The 21016-nt window shown below is 44.4% G+C and overlaps 1 protein-coding gene across 2 annotated transcripts in view; it reads right to left on the bottom strand.

Annotated features, from left to right (window-relative positions):
• Positions 1 to 21016, bottom strand: part of Greb1l (GREB1 like retinoic acid receptor coactivator) — a 129402-nt gene that overhangs the window by 23873 nt on the left and 84513 nt on the right. For both annotated transcript variants that reach the window (XM_059246190.1, XM_059246189.1), the window contains 4 exons: positions 17892 to 18022; positions 14634 to 14973; positions 5094 to 5209; positions 4053 to 4297 (listed from right to left, as the gene is read on the bottom strand). In XM_059246190.1, the coding sequence (XP_059102173.1) occupies positions 4053 to 4297; positions 5094 to 5209; positions 14634 to 14973; positions 17892 to 18022 (832 nt within the window). The remainder of the gene's footprint in view (positions 1 to 4052; positions 4298 to 5093; positions 5210 to 14633; positions 14974 to 17891; positions 18023 to 21016) is intronic.

Genomic DNA, 21016 nt, shown 5'->3' with positions numbered 1-21016 from the left:
AGTACTTTATCACCTGCTGTTCCTTTTCCAGAGCCTTCCCACATTTTTGGAAGTAGTCCCTCTATTAAAGTGTCCTCCCACCTCCTTTCAGATGACATTATAGGCTCCACACTCAAGTCCTTTTCAGTGGCACTTGCTGCCTTGGTGGACTGAGAGCCTTACACCTCTAGTAAGTTCCACAGTCCCTAGTCAGTTCCTAAACCAGGTTGGGATGTCGCCATGGGAGCAGGTAGAAAGTAGATCTGCTCTAGATAAGGGGTCGAGAGTACCCAGTGTCTCCTCTTTTGTCTGTTATTTTTTTTTTTTTTTCAAGACAGGGTTTCTCTGTGTAGCTTTGGAGTCTATCCTGGAACTCACTCTGTAGACCAGGCTGGCCTCGAACTCACAGAGACCCGCCTGCCTCTGCCTCCCAAGTGCTGGGACTAAAAGTGCATATCACCGCTGCCCAGTTCTTTTCGGTTAGCTTTAAGCAAGCCTTCCTCTAGTGGGTGAGTCTCTTAATACTCATGGCTGAAGACCATACAGTTCTAATCCCAGCTATGGGAGACCTTCTGTTGTTAAAAGCAAACCTCTCTTGGGCTGGAGAGATTGCTCAGCAGTTAACAGTCTATACTGCTCTTGCAGGCCCCAAGTTTAACTCCCAGCACCCACGTCAGGTGGCTCACAGATGCCTGTAACTCCAGCTCCAGAGGATCCAATGCCTTCAGGCTTTGCATTCATGTGCACACCCCCCATCCTGGACATACACATAGTTAAAGATAACAAAAAATGCTTTTCTGGAGAAGAAAGCCTCTTCACTGCTCCTGTGACTGGGGGGGGGGGGGCTTCCAGTGTTACGGTCAGGCTGCCCTCCTCTTGAGTTACTCCACACCGTATAGAACAGAGCTGTCTACTCCACTGAGGGAGAAGGATGACCGCAGCCCCTCGTGGGGCAGACTGAGAAACACCCATTCAGCCTACTCACCCACTTATCCCTGTAAGTTTATGGGGGTGAATTGAAGCTGTAGGGGAACATGAGTATATTAAAAATCCCATAGCACTTACTGGACATGCCAGACCAAGGAAAGAGTACGGGTAACTCCCTCGCCTGGCCCCCATAAAGTGACAGACCCCTAATACTGAGATAGCACGGCCCCACGCCAGCCTGTCACCTGATACCTGGTGTGTACATCACTGTTCTTAGAGCTTGGGCCGAGCTCCCTGCTGTTGACATGCCTCCTGGGCTGCCTGCCTGTCCACCTGCTCCCTGTCTGGACCTGGACTTAACCTGCCCTTTTCCAGTTCCTGACTCACTTCCTGCTTTCAAACACCAGCCTTCACCTAGCAGTGACACTCTGCGGCTTCACTTAGAACTGACAACAGCTCCCTCCTGGCTTTAGTCCGCTTTGGGTTTTAATCCAAATTTTTTCTCAGTCCACTTCGGAACTCTCTTGAGCTCTGCTGCAGCCTTTTTAACCTGTTCTCACTGCGACTCATTTATATACATTTGCGCGCGTGCGCGCGCGCACACACACACGTACACACACATATACCACACACATACATACACGTACACATACACACAATACACCACACACATACACACACATACACCACACACACGTACACACATATACACACATACACCACATACACACAACACACATACACACACGTATACACGTACACACACACCACATACATTCACTGTGGCCGTGTAATATGAAAGTTTTTTTTTTTTTAAAGATTTATTTATTTATTATGTATACAGAAGAGGGTGCCAGATCTCATTACAAATGGTTGTGAGCCATCATGTGGTTGCTGGGAATTGAACTCAGGACCTCTGGAAGAGCAGTCGATGCTCTTAACCTCTGAGCCATCTCTCCAGCCCATGATATGAAAGTTTAATATTAGTAATTAGGATTGGAATAAAGAACCTGCATTCACCTTGGCCAGGCAAACAAGGAAGGCAGATTATATGATAAATCAATGTCATGGCAGCCACTAAACCCGGGGAATTCAATAGGTTCTGACATTGTAGAAAGACACAGATGTATCCATCGGTGTTTCTGACATGGAACACTCATGACGTCAGTCATGTGACAGAGCCTGCCTCCCACCTTCAGCCCTGTTATCCCCAGGGAGCCCAGGGGCTGGGGTCTGAGTGTTCAGTGTGAGCAGGTGTTGTCGCAGACTTTGGTGAGTTTATCAGAGCAATTGAAGTTAGGACACGGTTGGTGAGTGGGGCAGACAGTGGAGAAATATGCCACTGGGGGAGAAGAGCCACTGGGGGGCAGCTATTGACACTTCGGCTGCCAAGAACATTTGCTCTTCTTGTGGAAGATGGGGTTCAGTCCCAGCACCCACATGGAGGCTCACGGTGAAATAACTCCAGTTCCAGGGGACCCAATGTCTTCTTCTGACCTCCATGGGCACCAGCTACTCACGTGGTATACATGCAGGTAAAATATTCAAACGCATAAGAATTTTTTAAATCTCTTTTGTAAAAGAGCCCTGGGAAGGGGACAGTCTTTCCCTCATGTCCCTCCCTCCCTGACCTTATATCCCCGAGATCCTAGATATGACACTGCCCCTTCATTTTGTTCCCTTGTCCTGTGCTGTGGCCTTTTCTGAACTGCTTTCAGGAAAATTAAGGAGCCTAGAGTGGTGGAGCTGAGGGGGGATGATGGGTAAACAAGCTGAGCAGAGTAGCTGGGCACAGCCTAGAGAAGGGTGGGTCTCACGTCCCTCCAGGCCCTGGGTCACTACAGACAGGAGGGCCCACAGGCCCTGAGTCACCCAACAACTGCTGACAGACTCAGCAGGAAGAGCGGTGCTTCTCTGGGCACAAGTGTGTGTATGCTCGTGATGCACGTCCCGGTGCTGACCTGATCTCCATGCTAATTCAGAGAAAGAGTGGGGCACATGGCTACCTTTGGTGGGGTGCTTCACTGTAATCTCTTCCTTGTACTTTCATACATCTTCTGCATTAAGCTTTCTTCTTTCATAATCAAAAAAAGTCTGGAAGTAGGGCTGCATTTGCATATGTTTACTAAGTGAAAATTTATACCAAGCCCTGTAGTCAACTTAGTCACCCTGAAAAGCCTGCTGTGTACAAACACTTGCCAGCAAGTACTGAAGGGGTTAAACTTTCCCACTTTTGCAACTGAATTTAGGTTTCAGTTCTCTGAGAGGTGCAAAGCAGGTTTCTCTCCCAACAAAGTGCCATTAATCAACAACACCCTTACATTCAGGGAGAGCACACACAAGACCTGGGTCAGCCCACAGTAGCTCAAGGACAAATCCTGCAACCCCCACTTCTGAGTCATGTCCAGACTTACCCAAACCTGCTTAAGTATGTCCAAAAATGGAACCTCATAAAACTGAACCTCAGCCAGTTAAAAGTATAGCAGTGTAACTGCTGTTTGCTTGATCAACTATGTTTGAGATGACCTAACTGTTCCTGAAATCCCCTAGCTGTGCTTCAAAGGGGCCTGCACGCTCCTCTCAGGGTCATTTCGTACAGGAGTTCCACCCTGCATAATGGTAAATAAACGTTCTCTGTTCTTGTATGCTATTTGAGTCTGGGGTCTCCCTTCAGCATTTTCTTGAATCCTTACAGTACTTAGGATAATTAGCCATCCATTCATCTATTCATACATCCTTCATCCAACCATCCATCCGCTCCTCATTCATCTTCCCATCCATCCATCCATCCATCCATCCATCCATCCATCCATCCATCCACATAAACATTTGCACCAGGCACTGAGTCACCTACTACAAGCTTATAGCTTCCATCTCTAGACTGAAAACCAGGTATTTATGCAAATCTAAGCTCTGGAGTAACTGGATGGAGATGGAAAAGCATCAGGCTATGAGGCAAATTGCTTATTTTTTTTTTTGCCTCTCGCTAAGCTCATGGTTACACCCAGGGAAAGCTGTAGCTAGTCAACTTTCCTGCTTTGCAAGCACCCTTCTCAGCAGCTGAGGCCCGGGGAGGAGGTCCCTGCCATTGCTTAGAGACCTTGGGGGTAAGCGGCCAGCTCTACCTTTTGAAGGAGAGTTCTAACCTGAGGTTCCTGTGACAGCACTGCTGTTGCTCTGTGGTCGCTCCAAGTCGATGAACAGCTCCTCAGAGTCGTTCTCACTGGTGGGGGCCCTCTCGGCCTCCTTTCCACTGAGGTCCAGGGCAGCAGCAGGCCCCCGGATGACCTCTTTTGAGACATAGCAGCATGCCAGGCCCACCTCCTGCTCCAAGGCTGTGCGAGTTAAGTAGCTGGAGTCAATTAATCGCAGGTCGCAGTACTTTAGAGACCTGTACAGAAGGAACTATATTAGTGGCATGTCCCTCTAACACAGAACACTAACGCATGCCTGAGGTCCTGTGACCCATGGGACAGTCTGCTTTAAATCTCAGCTCTGTCAGCTCCCAGCTAGCCATCTTTCTCTGTGCTGCACTCCTCCTGTGTCCCCAAAGTATAAAACAGAGAGGACGGAGGCTAGAGATGTAGATCAACAGGAGAAACCTTGCCTAGCATGTGTGAGGCCCCAGCTTCCAGCTCCATCGTCTCTAAAAGCCAAAGTCAAAGGTTCAGTAGACAGGGCTGGCTCATCAGGGTGGTGCAAAGAAAGAGGGGTGGCACTCGGGAGCATTTGGGGTGTGGCCTGATACACAGTAAACATTCAGCTGGTGCTTTTATTGCTATTGCTTTCTAGTCTACGGCCCCTAGATCCTCAGGGGAGCTTAGAACATCAGATTAACAAAGTGTTTTATCTAAAAGACATCTATCATCTATCTATTTACCTATCTATCATCTATATATCTCTCTATATTTGAATATCTATTTATCTGTCTGTCTCTCTTCCATCCATCCATCTCCTGCCTTCCCTCTCAGCCTCTCTGGCTGCCTTGCTCTGGGGCAAAACCACTTTTCAACTCTGTCTCAGTCCCATTCCAGAACTGGAAATCTGAAAGGGAGAAAGAATGAGACTCTATTTCTTTTGTCCCTGCATGAAACAATTACTGCCAGACAACTGAAGCAGCTTCATCAGTAATTTGGCAGTTCAGCTGGGGAACTGTGATGCCTTGGAACCAGTGATTCACATCCTACCTGGGAAAAGTTTCTCCAAGGGGGTCCTTGCCAGTTAATATCACTATGCAGGGCAGACCTTCCAAATCTTGGTATGTCCGAGGGATCCAGTCTTCCTGATCATTTCCTCTCCAGGTCTGTAGAAGACATACAGAAGAAACCATTAATGCTCCTCATTCAAATGATATCTTTTTAAAAACTGTTTCTTGATATGGGCTTCCAATACACCAAGCTTTCTAATCACCTCCACTAAGTGTGTAGACCATGTATATTGGAATGGTGGTTTTTTGTTTTTTGCAAAAGGGTTTTGATCTTTGAGACAGGGTCTCATGTAGCCCAGGCTAGCATCAAACCCCCTTTGTAGCTGAGGATGACTTTGAACTTTATCTTGCTGCCTCCATCTAAGTGCTGGCACTCCAGGCATAGGCACCACATCTGCCTCTGCACTTGCTACCTTCAAGGCATGCACAAAGCCCTTCTGTGACAGTGTGGACTTCAGTTTCCATCTCAATAGCATAAGAAGATATTGGTATACTTTGCTCATTAGCTCCACAGGCCAGAGGAACAAACTGGAGCATCCTTCCGGTGATGTAAAATGCACAGGTCAAGGCCACACACTTGCTGGCTCTGGCATTGAACTATAGTTTTTCACATAATGGACAAACTCTGGGATTCAGATGATGATAAAGGATGGCTTTAGTTGTCAGGGACTTGAGAAAGGCTCTCAAAACTCATACAAAACATTGTAATCAAGCAAATAATGAAGATAGCCCCAATTCTGGTGGTTAATTTTTCTCTTTCTCTCTTTATTGACTTTAAAAATAACTGTCCTGGGGGTGCAGGTCTGTAAACCCAGCTACTCAAGAGGCTGGAGGAGAAGATCCCAAGTTCAAGGCCACACTGTGGGCATTTTATGAGACATGTATCAAAATAAAAGGTAAAAGGACCAGGGAATGTGACTAAGTGGTAGGTAGAACTTGCTAGGCACGATACTTCAGGCTCAGTTCCCCACCAAACCTGCCCAGGCTGGATCAAAAGGAAAACCAACCACTCATGTTTGAAGAGTGATGCAGTTGGTTCCTGATTTCACAAAGTACCTACAAAGCACCAGTTTGTCATCTATTACCACAAATACATATACATGCAATATCTTTAACAACTCAGACATCAATCTTGAAAATAGGACCATATCAACAAAAGAGGAAAACCCACTTTTGAAAGATGTTCAAAAATAAAGGGATGTATAAGTTTTGTTTTGTTTTTGCCTATGATAGGCAATCCTTAAACTTCATGTGTAGTTGAAGACACACTTGGACATCCCATTCTCCGGCAAGATCTAGGATTACAGTTTTGCATCAGCACACCCATTTTTCTGTAGTGCTGGGGATCACACAGGACTTCATGTGTGCGGGCAAGCATTGCAGCAGCTGAGTTACACCCCCAGCACCCAGATTTTTCTAGTTTATAACAGAAAGAAAATTGGCCAACTCAAGTAGATAGGTTTTAAAGATTATTATTTATTACACGTATAGCATGTAAGTAGGGCTTTATGTCAGCTTTCCAAGAGGGGTTACTGGCACTTTTGATAATGCTTTAGCAAACAAAGACTAGGAAGTAAGCTGTTGTTCAGTGTGTAGGCCCCTCCCCTTTAATCCCAGTACTCAAGATGCAGAGACAGAGGATCCCTGAGTTCAAGGCCAGTCTAATCTACGTTGTAGAATATTATTTTAAGGTGTGTTACTTTTGTTTATTTTGCATTTGCTTAACTCTGTGAAGCTGTGCTACTGTGCCTGTCTAAAACACCTGATGGTCTAATAAAGAGTTGAATAGCCAATAGCAAGGCAAGAAAAAGGATAGGTGGGGACGGCAGGCAGAGAGAATAAATAGGAGGAGAAATCTGGGAAGAGAAGGGTCTAGGAGCCAGAGGAGGAGGAAGACTCCAGGGGCCAGTCACCCAGCTACACAGCAAGCCACAGAGTAAGAGTAGGATTTATGGAAGTAAGAGAAAAGGAAAATCCCAGAGGTGAAAGGTAGACAGGATAATTTAAATTAAGGAAAGCTGGCTAAAATAAGTCAAGCTAAGGCCATGCATTTATAAGTAATAATAAGCCCGTGTATATACTTTATTTGGGAGCTGGATGGTGGGCCCCCCCAAAAGAGTAAAAAACAAACAACAACATTTTGGCATTCCAACATGGGCCAGAATTTCCATGTAGAGCTGAGAAAGCTAAAAAAAAAAAAGTGGCAGGAGGATATGGCTCCTTTAAGAATTTCAGCCAGACAGTTTCTGCTGGTCAGCAAGCCCTTGAAGCAGCTAGTACCTTAAGTAGGAAAAAAAAAAAAAAAACTAAGTAAAAATGCCTGCCACAGTGCAAGCATCAGCATTCTAGAACTCTAGGAAGGTTGAATGTAGTTCTTCGTCAGTCAAATCTCTGACTAGCAGCAAGTTTCACACTTGGTTTTCATGACCCGAGATGTGGGCAGAGACAGAAGAGAGCCTTTTATGGAGGATCCAGGTGTAGGTTAGCAGTTTAAAGGTTTGCTCTTATGATCAAAAAAAGGCTGAAGATACACAATAAAAGAGGTCCAAATGGAAAAAACTCTAAACAGGTTACAGTGTGTTTAACAATGTGTGTAGGCTAAGAAAAGAGAAAGGGTATAGTCATAGAAAGAAATGAATATTAAAAATAATAATAAAGTCTTTAAAGAGAGAGTAAAAGTAATACATAAGAAAAATACCATGTATGATGGGAAATACACAAGGAGTCTGGATCTTAAATGTTACTGTGTTGATTTTGAATTTTTTTGATTTTTTTTTTTGGAATTGAAACAGGGACTGTTGAAATAAATCAGCCCATATACTTTATGAATGCCTTAACTTTTAAAAAGTCAAAAAATATATTTGTCAAATGGAGTCACTAAGATGGTTGGATGGTGGAGTGCTTTCTCTGGATTCGCTGAATGTAAATGACTGAATATTGTAAATTCTTACTCGATAGCTGTTTTATTATATGTAGTTCTACTATGTTAAAGTTAAAACCACTCTTTTTATTTAGACAAAAGGGGGAAATATGATAGAATATTATTTTAAGGTGTATTACTTTTTTTATGTTGCATTTGTTTAACTCTGTGAAGCTGTGTTACTGTGCCTGTCTAAAACACCTGATGGTCTAATAAAGAGCTGAACAGCCAATAGCAAAGTAGGAGAAAGGATAGGTGGGGCTGGCAGGCAGAGAGAAGAGACAGGAAGAGAAATATGGGAGAAAAGGGAAATTAGTAGCCAGAGAAGGAGGAGGACTCCAGGGGCCAGCCACCCAACTACACCGCAAGCCACAGAGTAAGAGTAAGATTTATGGAAGTAAGAGAATGGGAAAAGCTGAGAGGCAAAAGATAGATGGGATAATTTAAATTAAGGAAATCTGGCTAGAAATAAGCCAAGCTAAGGTTGTGCATTTATAATTAAGAATAAGCCTCTGTGTGTGCTATATTTGGGAGATGGGTGGCAGGCAGAGTAAAAATAACCAACAACAGGTCTACATAGTGAGTTCTAGGTCAGTCATGGCTACATAGTGAGAACCTGTCTCAAATAAATAAAATATTTTATTAAGTAATTTTATTATAATTATTTTTAATAATTCATATTTAATTTAAAATTATTGTTAATTATATTTGTTTCTTATAAAATAATTATTAATAATTTTTAAGTAACACACATTTTTTTAAACATTTCCTTTGCTAAGCTCAAAATACATTGGAATATATTAGACAAGAGATAATATAATGGTTCAATTAATGTTTTATTGAGAGCTAGAAAATTCCTAATGAGAGCTGGCACTGTAGTACACACCTGTAATCCCAGCTGAGTTCAAAGTCAGCCTAGGATACATAGTGGGACCCTGTGGAAAGGATGGGAGGGAAGGGAGGAAGGAGAGGGAATAAGATGAGGGATATTAAAAAGTAACTAGAGCCCCAAAGGACCCAACCATTCTTATGCTTTTCCTTATTGTCCAATTTATGTTCTCTCTATCCATGTACACACACACACACACACACACACACACACACACACACACACACACCATAACTGTTTGCTGTGGGATGTCATTCTGTATGCTGTGAATATGTATTGCTCTGATTGGTTGATAAATAAAATGCTGATTGGTGAGTAGCCAGGCAGGAAGTATAGACAGGGCAAGCAGATGAGGAGAATTCTGGGAAGAGAGGAAGGGCAGAGTCAGGAGTCGCCAGCCAGACAGAGAGGAAGCAAGATGACAAGGCAGAACTGAAAAAAGGTACCAAGCCACGTGGCTAAACATAAATAAGAATTATGGGTTAATTTAAGTGTAAGAGCTGGTCAGTAATAAGCCTGAGCTAATGGCCAAGCAGTTATAATTAATAGTAAGTCTCTGAGTGATTATTTTATAAGTGGGCCATGGGACTGTGGGAGCTTGGTGGGACTGAAGAAACCTTCCAACTACAACTGTTCATAGTTTGAGAGACTTTTTATGCCTTTGAAAATCAAGGCATATCAGGAAGCCTCTACAGTGGTAGGTTTCCATGTGGTTTTTCAAATGGCCTTAGTGTTAGCTGTCCCTCCCATATTCCTCCATTACCCTTCTCTCCCATCCCCCTCCCTATTTTTCCTCCTATTCTACTTCCCTGTTGTCTCTCCATAACACTATATTCTATTTCCCCTTCCTTGGAGTGTCCCTTGTCCCTCCAGTTTCTTACTTGGTCTCTAATCTCTGTGGTTATTCAGATCATAGCTCACCCATTGAAAGCTCACAAATAACATCCACGTACAAGAGAGAGAATGCTGGAGCTGGGCTACCTCACTCAAGATGTTTTTTTCCTAGTTCCATCTATTTACCTGCAAATTTCATAACTCATTTTTCTTTTTTAATTTTATGAATATGGGTGTTTTGCCTGCATGTATGTCTGTGTACCACACGTGTGCACGGAGGTCACTGGATCCTCTGGGACTGGAGTTAGACAGGTGTGAGCTGCCATGTGAGTGCTGAGAATTGAACCTGGTTCCACTGAAAGACCTGGGAGCATTGGTCCAGTGCTCCCAAATGCTGAGCCATCTCTTCAGCCCCCATAATTTCATTTTTTAAACAGCTGAGTAAACAGCCACTTTTTGATTGGATTCCAGGGGATGGAATCCACACTCCACACTGCTAAAAGGGCCATGAGCCTGAGACTAGTGAGGTCACCGGCCAAGGGGAAATCCTACTACTATTATTCTATGGAAGGAACACAGCAGTAAAGTGACTCCTAGACATACTACTATATCCACAGTCAGTGCCTCACTCAGCCTACACTGGAGAAGCAGCTTCTGGAATTAGATGGAATTAACACCGAGACCCACAGTGGACAATGGCCAAAGTGAGAGACTTTGGAGCACTCAGTCCTAAATGGAGTGTTCACCAAACCCCTCCCCTCAGGGATCAGGGATCAGTGTGGAAGAGGAGGCAGAGAGAGTGTAAGAAGCAGAGGTGCTGACTCCAGGGAAACAGGACAGACGCACATCTGCATTCACAGACAGCACACACATACACACACACACACACACACACATACACATGACAGACACACATCTGGATTCACAGACTGCACACACACACACACACACACAGGACAGATACACATCTGGATTCACAGACTACACACATACACACACACACACACGCGCGCGCGCGCGCGCGCGCGCGCAGGTTAAGCAGGGGGAAGTGGACAAGGAGTCCAGCTCTAGGCCAAGAAGCTATTTGTGATGGTACTTGCTGCTGAATGGAAACCAGTTTTCTCCTGTGGAGCATTAGCCGGTATGTCAACCACACTCCAGGCAGGCCCCGTGCACAGAGTAGCTGGCAGACAGAAAACAGACCCTTCCTTTTTTTGTTGACTTTTTATCCTGTTGGTTTTTTGCTTGTCTGTTCCAGCTTTTCATTTTTGTGGGTTTTGTTTTGGAAGAGAAAGAGGAAAAACATAAAGCGGGACGGGTAAGAGAGTGGGACAGTTCGGGGAGGAGTCGGGCGGGAAAACATGGTCAAATATTTTGCATTGAACTTTTTTAAATAAAAGAAAATCAATGTTCTAGACACATTTTTTTAAAAAATACATTCTTGGGTTGGAACAATGGCTTAGCAATTAAAGAGCACTTCCTGCTCTTGCAAGAGGACTGTAACTCCAGCTCCAGGGGATCTGATCCCTCTTCTGACCTCTATGGGCACCCATATTCACATCACATCACACACACACACACACACACACACACACACACACACACACACACACACTTTAAAATCTTTAAAAAGCGCTTTCTCCCAGGCTGGGAGGCAGGTCAGTGGGTAGCGCAGCATGCACAAAGGCCTGGTGTGGCCTTCAGCACTGTGGGACCCCGGCATGATGGCATATGCCTGTAATGGCAGTGCTCATGAGGTGGAGGCAGGAGAGTCAGTTTCAAGTCCATCCTCAGCTACATGGTGAGTTTAAGACCAGCCTGGCTACTTGAGACCTTGACTCCAAACAAACATCTTCAGAAGGACATCAATTTCCCACCCCATGGCACATCATGGCGACAATGAGTTACCTCATCAGAGCAAACAATCCTGGAACAGGAGTCGTTTTACTAAGTGGCTGTCACGCTGCGTTCATGCTTTTCCCCTTCAGAATTTTAGGTTCTGGAATCCACCATTAGGTCATGATTCCACCAAGAAGCAGGCTGACATAGAATAAGAGATGTTTCGCCATTTGAGGAGCTTTTCCAAAGAGTACTAAACACATCTCACTTTTACTCTTGACCAAACAAATAACTAGTCAAACCACAATGCCATGCTTTCCCATCTACTACTTATAATAATAATATTATTATTATATCACTACTTGTGATGAATGATAGTAACTTTTTCCATGGATCTTCTGGGGCCTCAGAATGTTTTTTTTTTTTCCTGGAGGCACTTAAGCCAACACAAAAGACTGGATAAGAACTTAGTTTCAGCTCAATACTAGGCTCACTACCAAGGCAATTACATAGAAGCTTCACATGCTTGTTGGGCAAACTGATTGATTTATTTAAGGTTAAAATGTTAATCTGGCCTGGCGGTGGTGGCGCACGCCTTTAATCCCAGCACTCGGGAGGCAGAGCCAGGCGGATCTCTATGAGTTCGAGGCCAGCCTGGGCTTCCAAGCAAGTTCCAGGAAAGGCACAAAGCTACACAGAGAAACCCTGTCTCGAAAAAACCAAAAAAAAAAACAAAAACAAAAAACAAAAAAAAACAAAAAACAAAAAAAAACAAAAAAAAACAAAAAACAAAAAAAAACAAAAAAAATGTTCATCTGTCCATGGTTAAAATTTTAATGCTTGCCATCTCTTGCCAACTAACCACAATGCATAATAAGATAAAGAGGAATACATATAAAAATGAGGTCATATAATGGGAGCAGTGTTGCATTTTACCCAAGACTGAAGATAAAAGGCACCACTGCCTTCTGAGAATGGTAAAGGATGTTAGGAGCCAGGAGCCAGCTGGCGAGAGGTAGTCTTGCTTAGATGTGAGCACTTCACAGGAATTCATATTTTCACGCTCACACCAGTGGTACAGAAAGGAGAGACTGAGGATACAGGGGTTCTGAGAATCTGGGACTCCCTTATGTGTCTGTCTAGCAGCTACTCAGATCAATGAAGGAGATACTCACTGCCTTGGGAAATAATCACGTAGGAAGCCCTCACATACGGCATACTCTCAGAACAGTGGTCCTAACCTAGGATGCATGCATAGCCAATGTCCCCTTTCCCTAAGCACAGCCAGTGACCTTGATGCTCAGAGTGACGAACAGCTTCATTGTATATTTTAAACAGTGGCCCAGGGGGCAGATTTTTACAACCCACTGATATATACTGACCTTCTAAACAAAAAAAACCAAGACTGTGTCAGGAGCTAGATAAGGAGAATCAGGACCAACCCAAGGGACACGCTGTACTCCTAATGTGGCTCGGCTACAGGTGTGTAACTCCCCAGAGTGCTGCTGCATATCTATTTGTTCTAGTTCTTCAGTCTTTTCAGGCTGCCCCAAGCCCTGCATCTCAGTAGCAGCACCAGGAGGATGGCTTCCGGGGCATGGTGATTCACCCTAGGGATTTCCTACAAGGTGGCCTTTGACCATAACTTTATTTTTCTCCATCACTCAAACCTTAATGACACACATCTACCCACAAGGAAGTCCAGGTGTGAAGGTCACCTGACTACTCCTCACGACCTTCTGTGACAGTGGGGGCACAGAGCCTGCATTTCTCAACTAGCTGGAATAGAAAGAACACCACTCCGGCTTCATTCTCTCCCCCTGACCCTCCCAAAGAATGACCACCAATGACAAATGGCAGTTTGTCCTCATGCTAGGCACATATGCTTCAGTTCCTCCTACACACTGGGAGAAACTTCCCTAGTGAAAAGCTGTTAGGTCTGATTTCTGAAAATCCAGTCTTTCCCAGAAGTTGTGAACATACATCTACATCTGAAACAGAGATGTTATAATTGCTACTGAATATGAGTTTCTGTTTGGGGATAATTTTATTTGTTCTAGTTGCTTATCAAGTATCTTGGGATATTCCATGTAGGTTAGATAATACAACAGGAAAGCTAACATTTGCAAAGTTATTTACAAATAGCAAATAAAAATCTCCAAGTTAGAGCTTGAGGAAATCATGCGGTTCAAATCCTTCAAGACCACATGCTTTCTTTTCAGCAAGTGTGTGCCAAACTAGGTCATTCATAACCCAGTTTAGCTTGGGATTTAATGTATAGTGGGGGACATCATGTCAGTCTGACTCAGACATACAGTAGCTAGCTTAGCCCTACATCAATACAAATGTGGGCATTTGATTAAATGCTTTCTAATGGTCAAGACAAGGAAGGTAATAAAGTCCTCCAGAAGCCTGGGCCAGGCATAGGGACAGGAGGTCTGAGGACAGGCAGGCAGTCCCTGGCTACAGGAGCAGCAAGGGGCAGGATCATGCACAAGCTTTTTCTGAAGGACACTGGCAGCCGATCCAGTCAAAGCCTGGCACCAAGGGTCAAAGAGAATACAAAATAGCAAGCTGGGAAATCCACATGCAAGGGAGCTGGACGTTGTTCTGGATGAGTGAGAAGATGAACGGGAATACGTTACCCACCGGCCACCAGCTGACATATAGGCTAGATGCACAGAAGAGAATTAAGTGAGTTGAGAGGTAGAGAGAACCGCTTACCTTTCCCTGAGAACACAGAAGGCAGTGGGCCAGATGCATGTCAAGCAAGGTCGAGAAACATGGGGGCAATTAGGTCATTTTTTGCACTTGCACTTGAAGGGCATGGAGAACAACTGTGCGTACATAGGAAGAGGGATTTGACAGGATCATTAGAAACTGGTTCAATGAAGAAAAGCAAGTGCATCCTTTAGTTTAGCCTTAGCCTGGTCAGGGAGGTCAAACTCACACATGCGAAAACTTATTCAACTCAGTTCTCTGGGTGGTCCATCTGTCCTGGAAATAGAAAAAAGACCGCAAGCCTGCCCTTTGCTAACCTTTAATCGTGCCACAAAGTGCGTAGCAACGTGGAGTTCAGAGGCCGGGTTCCCCAGGATGATCTCAAAGCGGTACTGCAGACCCAGCTTGTCTCGAACCTCCTGTAGCCGCTCCTTGGCCAGCATTGCCAGCTGCACGGAGGGCACTCTGATGACGAGCATGTGTCCCCTCCCACTTTTGTTTTTTCCTGGGCAGCTGAGAAGGTCATCCATGATGCTGAGCGTTTCTGGTGTGCTGTGATCTCGGAGTGATGCCATGGTGGTGAGAGCCATCAGGGCCTCTGAGTACTGCTGGATGAGAAGATAGCAGCGTACGACCATACTATGCAGCCTGGGGTACCTACGACAGAACACAGGCAGCTAGCGCACGGCACAGGGCCAGCAGGAACAGCAAGGCATGTGCAGTAAAATGCAGCTGGAACATTACAGGGAGGGAATAACCGTGCATCCTACATTACTAGAAGAGGTTGCACCTCCAAAGCAGGTGTAACCTGTTGGGATAGATGGAGTAAATTAGAGCTTGGGGACTGGCCTAGAGGCCCTACCTTCTCAAAGTGGACCAGCACCTGAACCGGTAAGTTAAAACTGCCAGAGCACACACGCCCTGCAGCTGAACAGCCCCCTCTCTGACTGGCAATTGGGACGCTCATTAAATACTGAGACACAAGCCAGGCGGTGGTGGCCCACGCCTTTAATCCCAGCACTCGGGGGGGGGGGGGGGGGGGCAGAGGCAGACTATCTCTGTGAGTTCAAGGCCAAAGCTACACAGAGAAACCCTGTCTCGAAAGAAAAAAACCAAAAAAAAAAAAAAAAAAAAAAGAAAAAAAACAAAAAAACAAACAAACAAAAAAACCCCAAACAAAAAACCAAAAAACCTGAGACACTGGTCGGTGCAAGTTAATTGTGGATGAGTCCCAATCCCCAGATCTTAACCTCATTTCTGGAGGCATTGCCAGCTCACTTCTCAGATGTAAGGAAACAGACATCGCTGTCATTATTCTTGGTGTATCAGACATTAAAAAGGATAAATGAAGCTGGAGTTGTGGAGCATGCCTGTAAACCCAACACATGTGAGCCAGAGGCAGGAAGATAAAAAATTTAAGCCCAATCTGGGCTACATAACCGGATACTGTTACAACAACAAAAACAAAACAATTAGCAAAAAATATACCAACACATGAATTATTGCTAATTTGAGGTCAGCTTTATGGGTAGCAGAAATATATCTTCCCCCAAAAAATGAGTTGGTGCGGGAGTGGGGGGGTGGGAATGGGGGGGGGGACGACGGGGACGGACGTCAATTGGAGTTAGCTGGAGAAAGGGCACCCCCTAGTGGTGGGCCTTTTATCATCAGAGACTGTTCAACTAAGGAAGCTGAGGAAATGTGAGCCTAGCCTTCCTGGTGAGCGAGTCTAGTCGGGTTGGCCGTTTGGGTGTAGGTAGAAGATAAACTGGTCGTTTTGGTGCTCTTCCTCTGGAAGGGAGATTTGAGGACAAAAGGGCGGAGGCCCCACTAGATGCATGAGAAAGTAGGCACTGGCAAGTCTGGGCTGTGCAGGGGCTGGCTGGGGTGCCCAGAACCCCGTACTGCCAAGGAGTCTGGACCCTTTCTTCCTGGCCGCTCATTGGCAGCTTGTGAGTAGTCTAGCAGCAGGGTAGGCTAATAGGGAATTTCACCTTTGCTCTACTTGATAGTTCTCTTTAAAATTTAACAAATATTCACAAGCTTGCCTAGAGAAGCCTGGGGTCGAATACCAGGCAGGGTATTTAAGTGAATACCATGGCTTTGAAGCATTTTAGGGGAACTGTACCAAAGGTGGCCATATTTCAACCACTCCACCTTTCCCAGGAGCGTGAGTGTGAGGGCTGAGAGAGTCTAGCTACTAGTTCTAGATAACGGGGCTGACTGGAGACAGGACAGGGTCTCGGCTGTCTGTCTTCTTGTACTGCAGGGTTTTAGTAGGCTGGGAAAAGGCACAGGAGATGGAGCTGGGCCAGTCCTGGAATAGGGCTTCCAGCTGTTCAAAAAGTGTAGCTCTTACTAGCTTGGGCAGAATGCTGGAGGGGAAGAAACCTCACATAAGCTGCACTGAAAGCTTGGGGTTATTTTGCTGGCCCATGTTTAGAAAAATTTAGAACAAATAGTAACTTCAAAATACAGCCATTTACACTTAACACTTCGACAAAATTATGACTTAATGGTGATGTTTCCCCAATCCATTTGTACTAAACTATAGTAGTGGTTTTGTATTACAAAATCTATAACTGAAGTTGCTGGAACTATCTTTTAAAATACAAGCTGTGCACTCTTGTGGTACTGGGTTGAGAGACACATTCTAAGCCAGGGAAAGGACTGGGTAGGAAAATAAAAAGGTGTCTGATGGAAGGCTGTGGAAATCTAGGATCACATGCAGGTTAACGCCACAGGGTTGGTTATGACCGCCGAAGTTAACAGCTGTGGCAGTCCTGGTTCCCACTCTGCGCCTGCGCCCTTCCCTGGCACAGCTGTATCGTGCTGGGCCGGGTACATCCACTTGTCTTTGTTTTTATTTATCTCTTAAAACATTTTCCAAATGATAGGACAAACTGTTAAAGAGATGTTTGTGCCCAATCCAGTTCAGTGTTAAGAAACTAGAGCTACCAGCAGGTCTAATTTACCTCCCTCCCCCCAACCAATCTGGGATGGTCACACAGAGTACTGGGCAGAGGGCAGGAAGGGAGTCTATGAATCAGGCGCTGAGAAAAACAAAAACACAGTCTTTCAGAGTTTGATCTGGAGCTGAGGAATAAAAGGAAGGCTACCAAGGCAGGAAGAATTATCCCTAAAACAGAAGAGTTAAGACCCTCATCCTTGAAGGTCAGGACAGAGGATGGGTCCCAAAGATAGAACAAGCTCAAATGCTTCAGTGCATAGCCACAGTTTTCAAAGAAGAGTTTCACTCCGAGGGAGCTGTCTAGAGATCCTTATCCATAGTGGCTGACAAACGAACAAAGCCAGGGGTATAATGTCAGAGACTGGCCAGGGCTCGGAGGAGGGCCTTCAACACACAGCCTCCTCTGCAATGAAGCTGGCGAGGAGACAATTGTGAACGTGGTAGTGGGTCTCCCACTTGGGCCACTTTGCATTTGTTCTCCTTGGATGGTCATATAAAAAGACCTTTATATTTGGCTTTTCCATGAATCACTGTGACACGGCCAGACAGGCATGTGACTGTGCTTGACATATAGCTAAAGCAAGGGGCAGCCATCTTTCCTTACCTCTCCAAGAGCGTGCTCACCATCTTCTCGAAGGTCTCATCACATCTCAGCAGTGGGCTGGTGATCCCCCACTGCAGAGACTTGCTGTACTCATTCAAGCCAAAGTAGAGCTTCTCGCAGCCTACATCCTCCTGATTGAAAACAGAGCAGACCCCAGTGAAGACAGTGTGTGTGTGTGTGAGAGAGAGAGAGATGAGATATGGGTGGAGGTAAAAGAAAACCTTGTTGTGGAACTTGACACCAACTTTGCATTTCCATGGAACTTGGCATGTTGACATGTTTCCTTTAAGCCAATGGGAACCATGCTGGGTTTGTTTTCTTTTTGTTCAGAGTCACAGGCCAATGCCTTCTTCTCCTGCTAGAAGCAGCTCTCTTTTCTGATCGAGTTTGGGGAGACACTGAAAAACTCGTATGTTGCAAACACTAAAGTTTTTGGTGCTATTTAATTATGACAACTCCTTTTACAAATAAAAATTAGTTTTCAAATGGAGTATAAAATTACAATGCAATATGAACATCCTATCTCACTAGACAGAACACAGCACCAATCTTTCCCCCTCCGCTGACTCAGTCATCACTATGCAAATGAGTAACTATTCTGGGATATGACACAAGGATGCCCTCAGAGGATACTGGGATGTGCAACATGCTTCTGTCTTTCATCTAAGAAGGCCCAGAATATTAAGTAAGGTTTGTGACTTCATAGATTTGGTTTTATTTGTTTGTTTATACGTTTCTTTCCTTTTTCTTCAGTTTTTATATTCATTTTTTCTTGATACCTGCACATTTTATTTTCATGCTTTTTTATTATGAATTGAAATTTTTCTTTAAGCATTCTCTAGTTTATTTTATAAAGAAAAAACAAGGCTGATACTAAAACAAAAATAAACTAGAGGAAGAAGATGAGGATAGTAGAAATAAGAATGGACCAGGGATAAAAGTTAGTAACACTGGAAATGAATGCCAGAAATTTATGCATAACTTGTTAGAAGTGGCTACAATACTAAACTTTTCTTTTCTTTTGAGACAGTATCTCATGTAGCCCAGACTGGCCTTGAACTTGATATGTAGCTGAAGATGATCTCGAACTTCTGATCCTCCTGCCTCCATCTCACAAGTGCTGGCACGGCAGGTGTGTGTCACGATGCCTGGCTTTAGGCAGTGATAGGTTTGAAATCCAGGGCTTCGTGCATGCTAAGCAAGCCTTCTACCAACTTAATTATATCCCCAGCCCCGGAGCCATCGAATAACCCATGTTATACAATCTTGTGATTTGTAGAGTCTATAAAATAAATATAGGGGTAGCTAGTGAGATGGCTCAATGGTTAAGAACACTCGTTGCTTTTGCAGAGGACCCAAGTTCAGTTTTTAATGCCAATATGGTGCCTTACAACTGCCTGTAACTGAAGCTCCAGGGTCTCTGATGCCCTCTTCTGGCCTTTGTGTGCACCCACATGTATGTGTACATACTAACATGAACACACATACATATACACATACACAGAAATTATACAGATCTTTAACAATATAAGACACTATTATTAGGAGGTTTTTAATTTTTAGCACCCTCCTTCAAACAAGATAACCCTGCTTGCAGCGCGGGGTCTTACTTGAGAGTTGCAAAAGATACATTCTTTTCTTTTTTGGTGGACTTGTGTGTTGCCCTGGTCACTTTGGGGAAAACCCACCCATTTCTCCTTCCAGCTTCATCTGGACTGCGGCACACAGTCATGCAGAAGCCTTTCCTCCTCAGCCCTGGTGCTGGTTTGGGGAAAGACAGGGCTGATGAGGTGGTTCAGCGGGCAAAGGCACTTCCACAAAGTAACCTGAGCTCAATTCCTAAACGTGCTCTGGGAGTCCTGTGAAAGGCGGGCACAGGTCTACAAGGGCTGACAATGGCTTTTGAACTGAAGTACTCTGTTACATTTCAGTTTCTCCCCTACTGGATACCCATCTGAACAGCAGAAGGAAGTGAGCTGTAAGGACTTTTCTCCTACATGTTGCTAGGTGGACTCAGCGTGATAGGGTACAGATCAGCACAACATTTTTCTTCCTCTCTGTTGACCTCAGCTCCTTAGGGATGATTTATTTAAAAAGTATTACTTTTTTTTTGCCAGGCACTGGGGGCACATACCTTTAATCCCAGCACTCACAAGGCAGAGGCAGGCGGATCTCTGTGAGTTCAATACCAGCCTAGTCTACAGAGTGAGATCCAGGATAGTCAGAGATACACAGAGAATCCCTGTCTCAAAAAAACAAAAAACAAAAACAAAAACAAAACAAAAAATATATTATTTTTTTAAGGTGGAACTGGGCTCAAGTAATCCTCCAGCCTCAGCTCTCCAAGTAGCTGGGACAAAGACATGTGTGACATGTCTATTATTATATTATATTATAATTATCATGTCTGATTATAGGGATAATGTTTTAAAACTCATATGAAAAACTTTACTATTGTTCTGTGTATTGTGTGCACAGTGTGCTGTTCATGTGCACACGCCATGGTGGGCACGTGGAGGTGAAAAACAACTACATGGGGCAGTTCCCTCCTCTGTGGCCCAGGGGTCACACTTAGGTCGTCAGGCTGTGAAGCAGGTGCATCTGCCTCTAAACCATCTCCAGAGTCTCATTTTTTAAACATCTATTTGTAAAAGAGTATAACAACTCCCCCTCCCCCAGTTATTTTTAATAAACCCCAGAATCAGAACTTTAATTTCTAAGTTCATTAGTAGATATCACTAACTACTCCTTTTAAAAATATGACCCAATACCACTCTTATACTTAAAGTGTTCACCATAAACACAGGGATGATTCATGGAAAATCCGTTAAGCCCATTTCGTATCAGGAGAAACGAGCCTTTCTCCCTATCATGGGCCAAGCAAGTCACGAGTTCACTGTGGCCAAACAAGATGGTGAAGGGACACACATACAATAGGAGAACTCATTTGTTAGAGTTAAAACAATAAGTTTAAAAACACTTTTATCTTTAACTGACATACAGTAATTGTGCACATTTGTGGCATCAGGCGATATTTCAGTACGTGGATATAATGTAAATGATAAAATGAGAGTGGCTGGGCCAGTTGTCACCTGTATTTCTTTGTGTTGAGAACATTCAATATT

The sequence above is a fragment of the Peromyscus eremicus genome, chromosome 19 (assembly GCF_949786415.1).
Source record: "Peromyscus eremicus chromosome 19, PerEre_H2_v1, whole genome shotgun sequence".
NCBI lineage: Eukaryota > Metazoa > Chordata > Mammalia > Rodentia > Cricetidae > Peromyscus > Peromyscus eremicus.
This window is presented reverse-complemented; position numbering and strand designations above follow the sequence as displayed.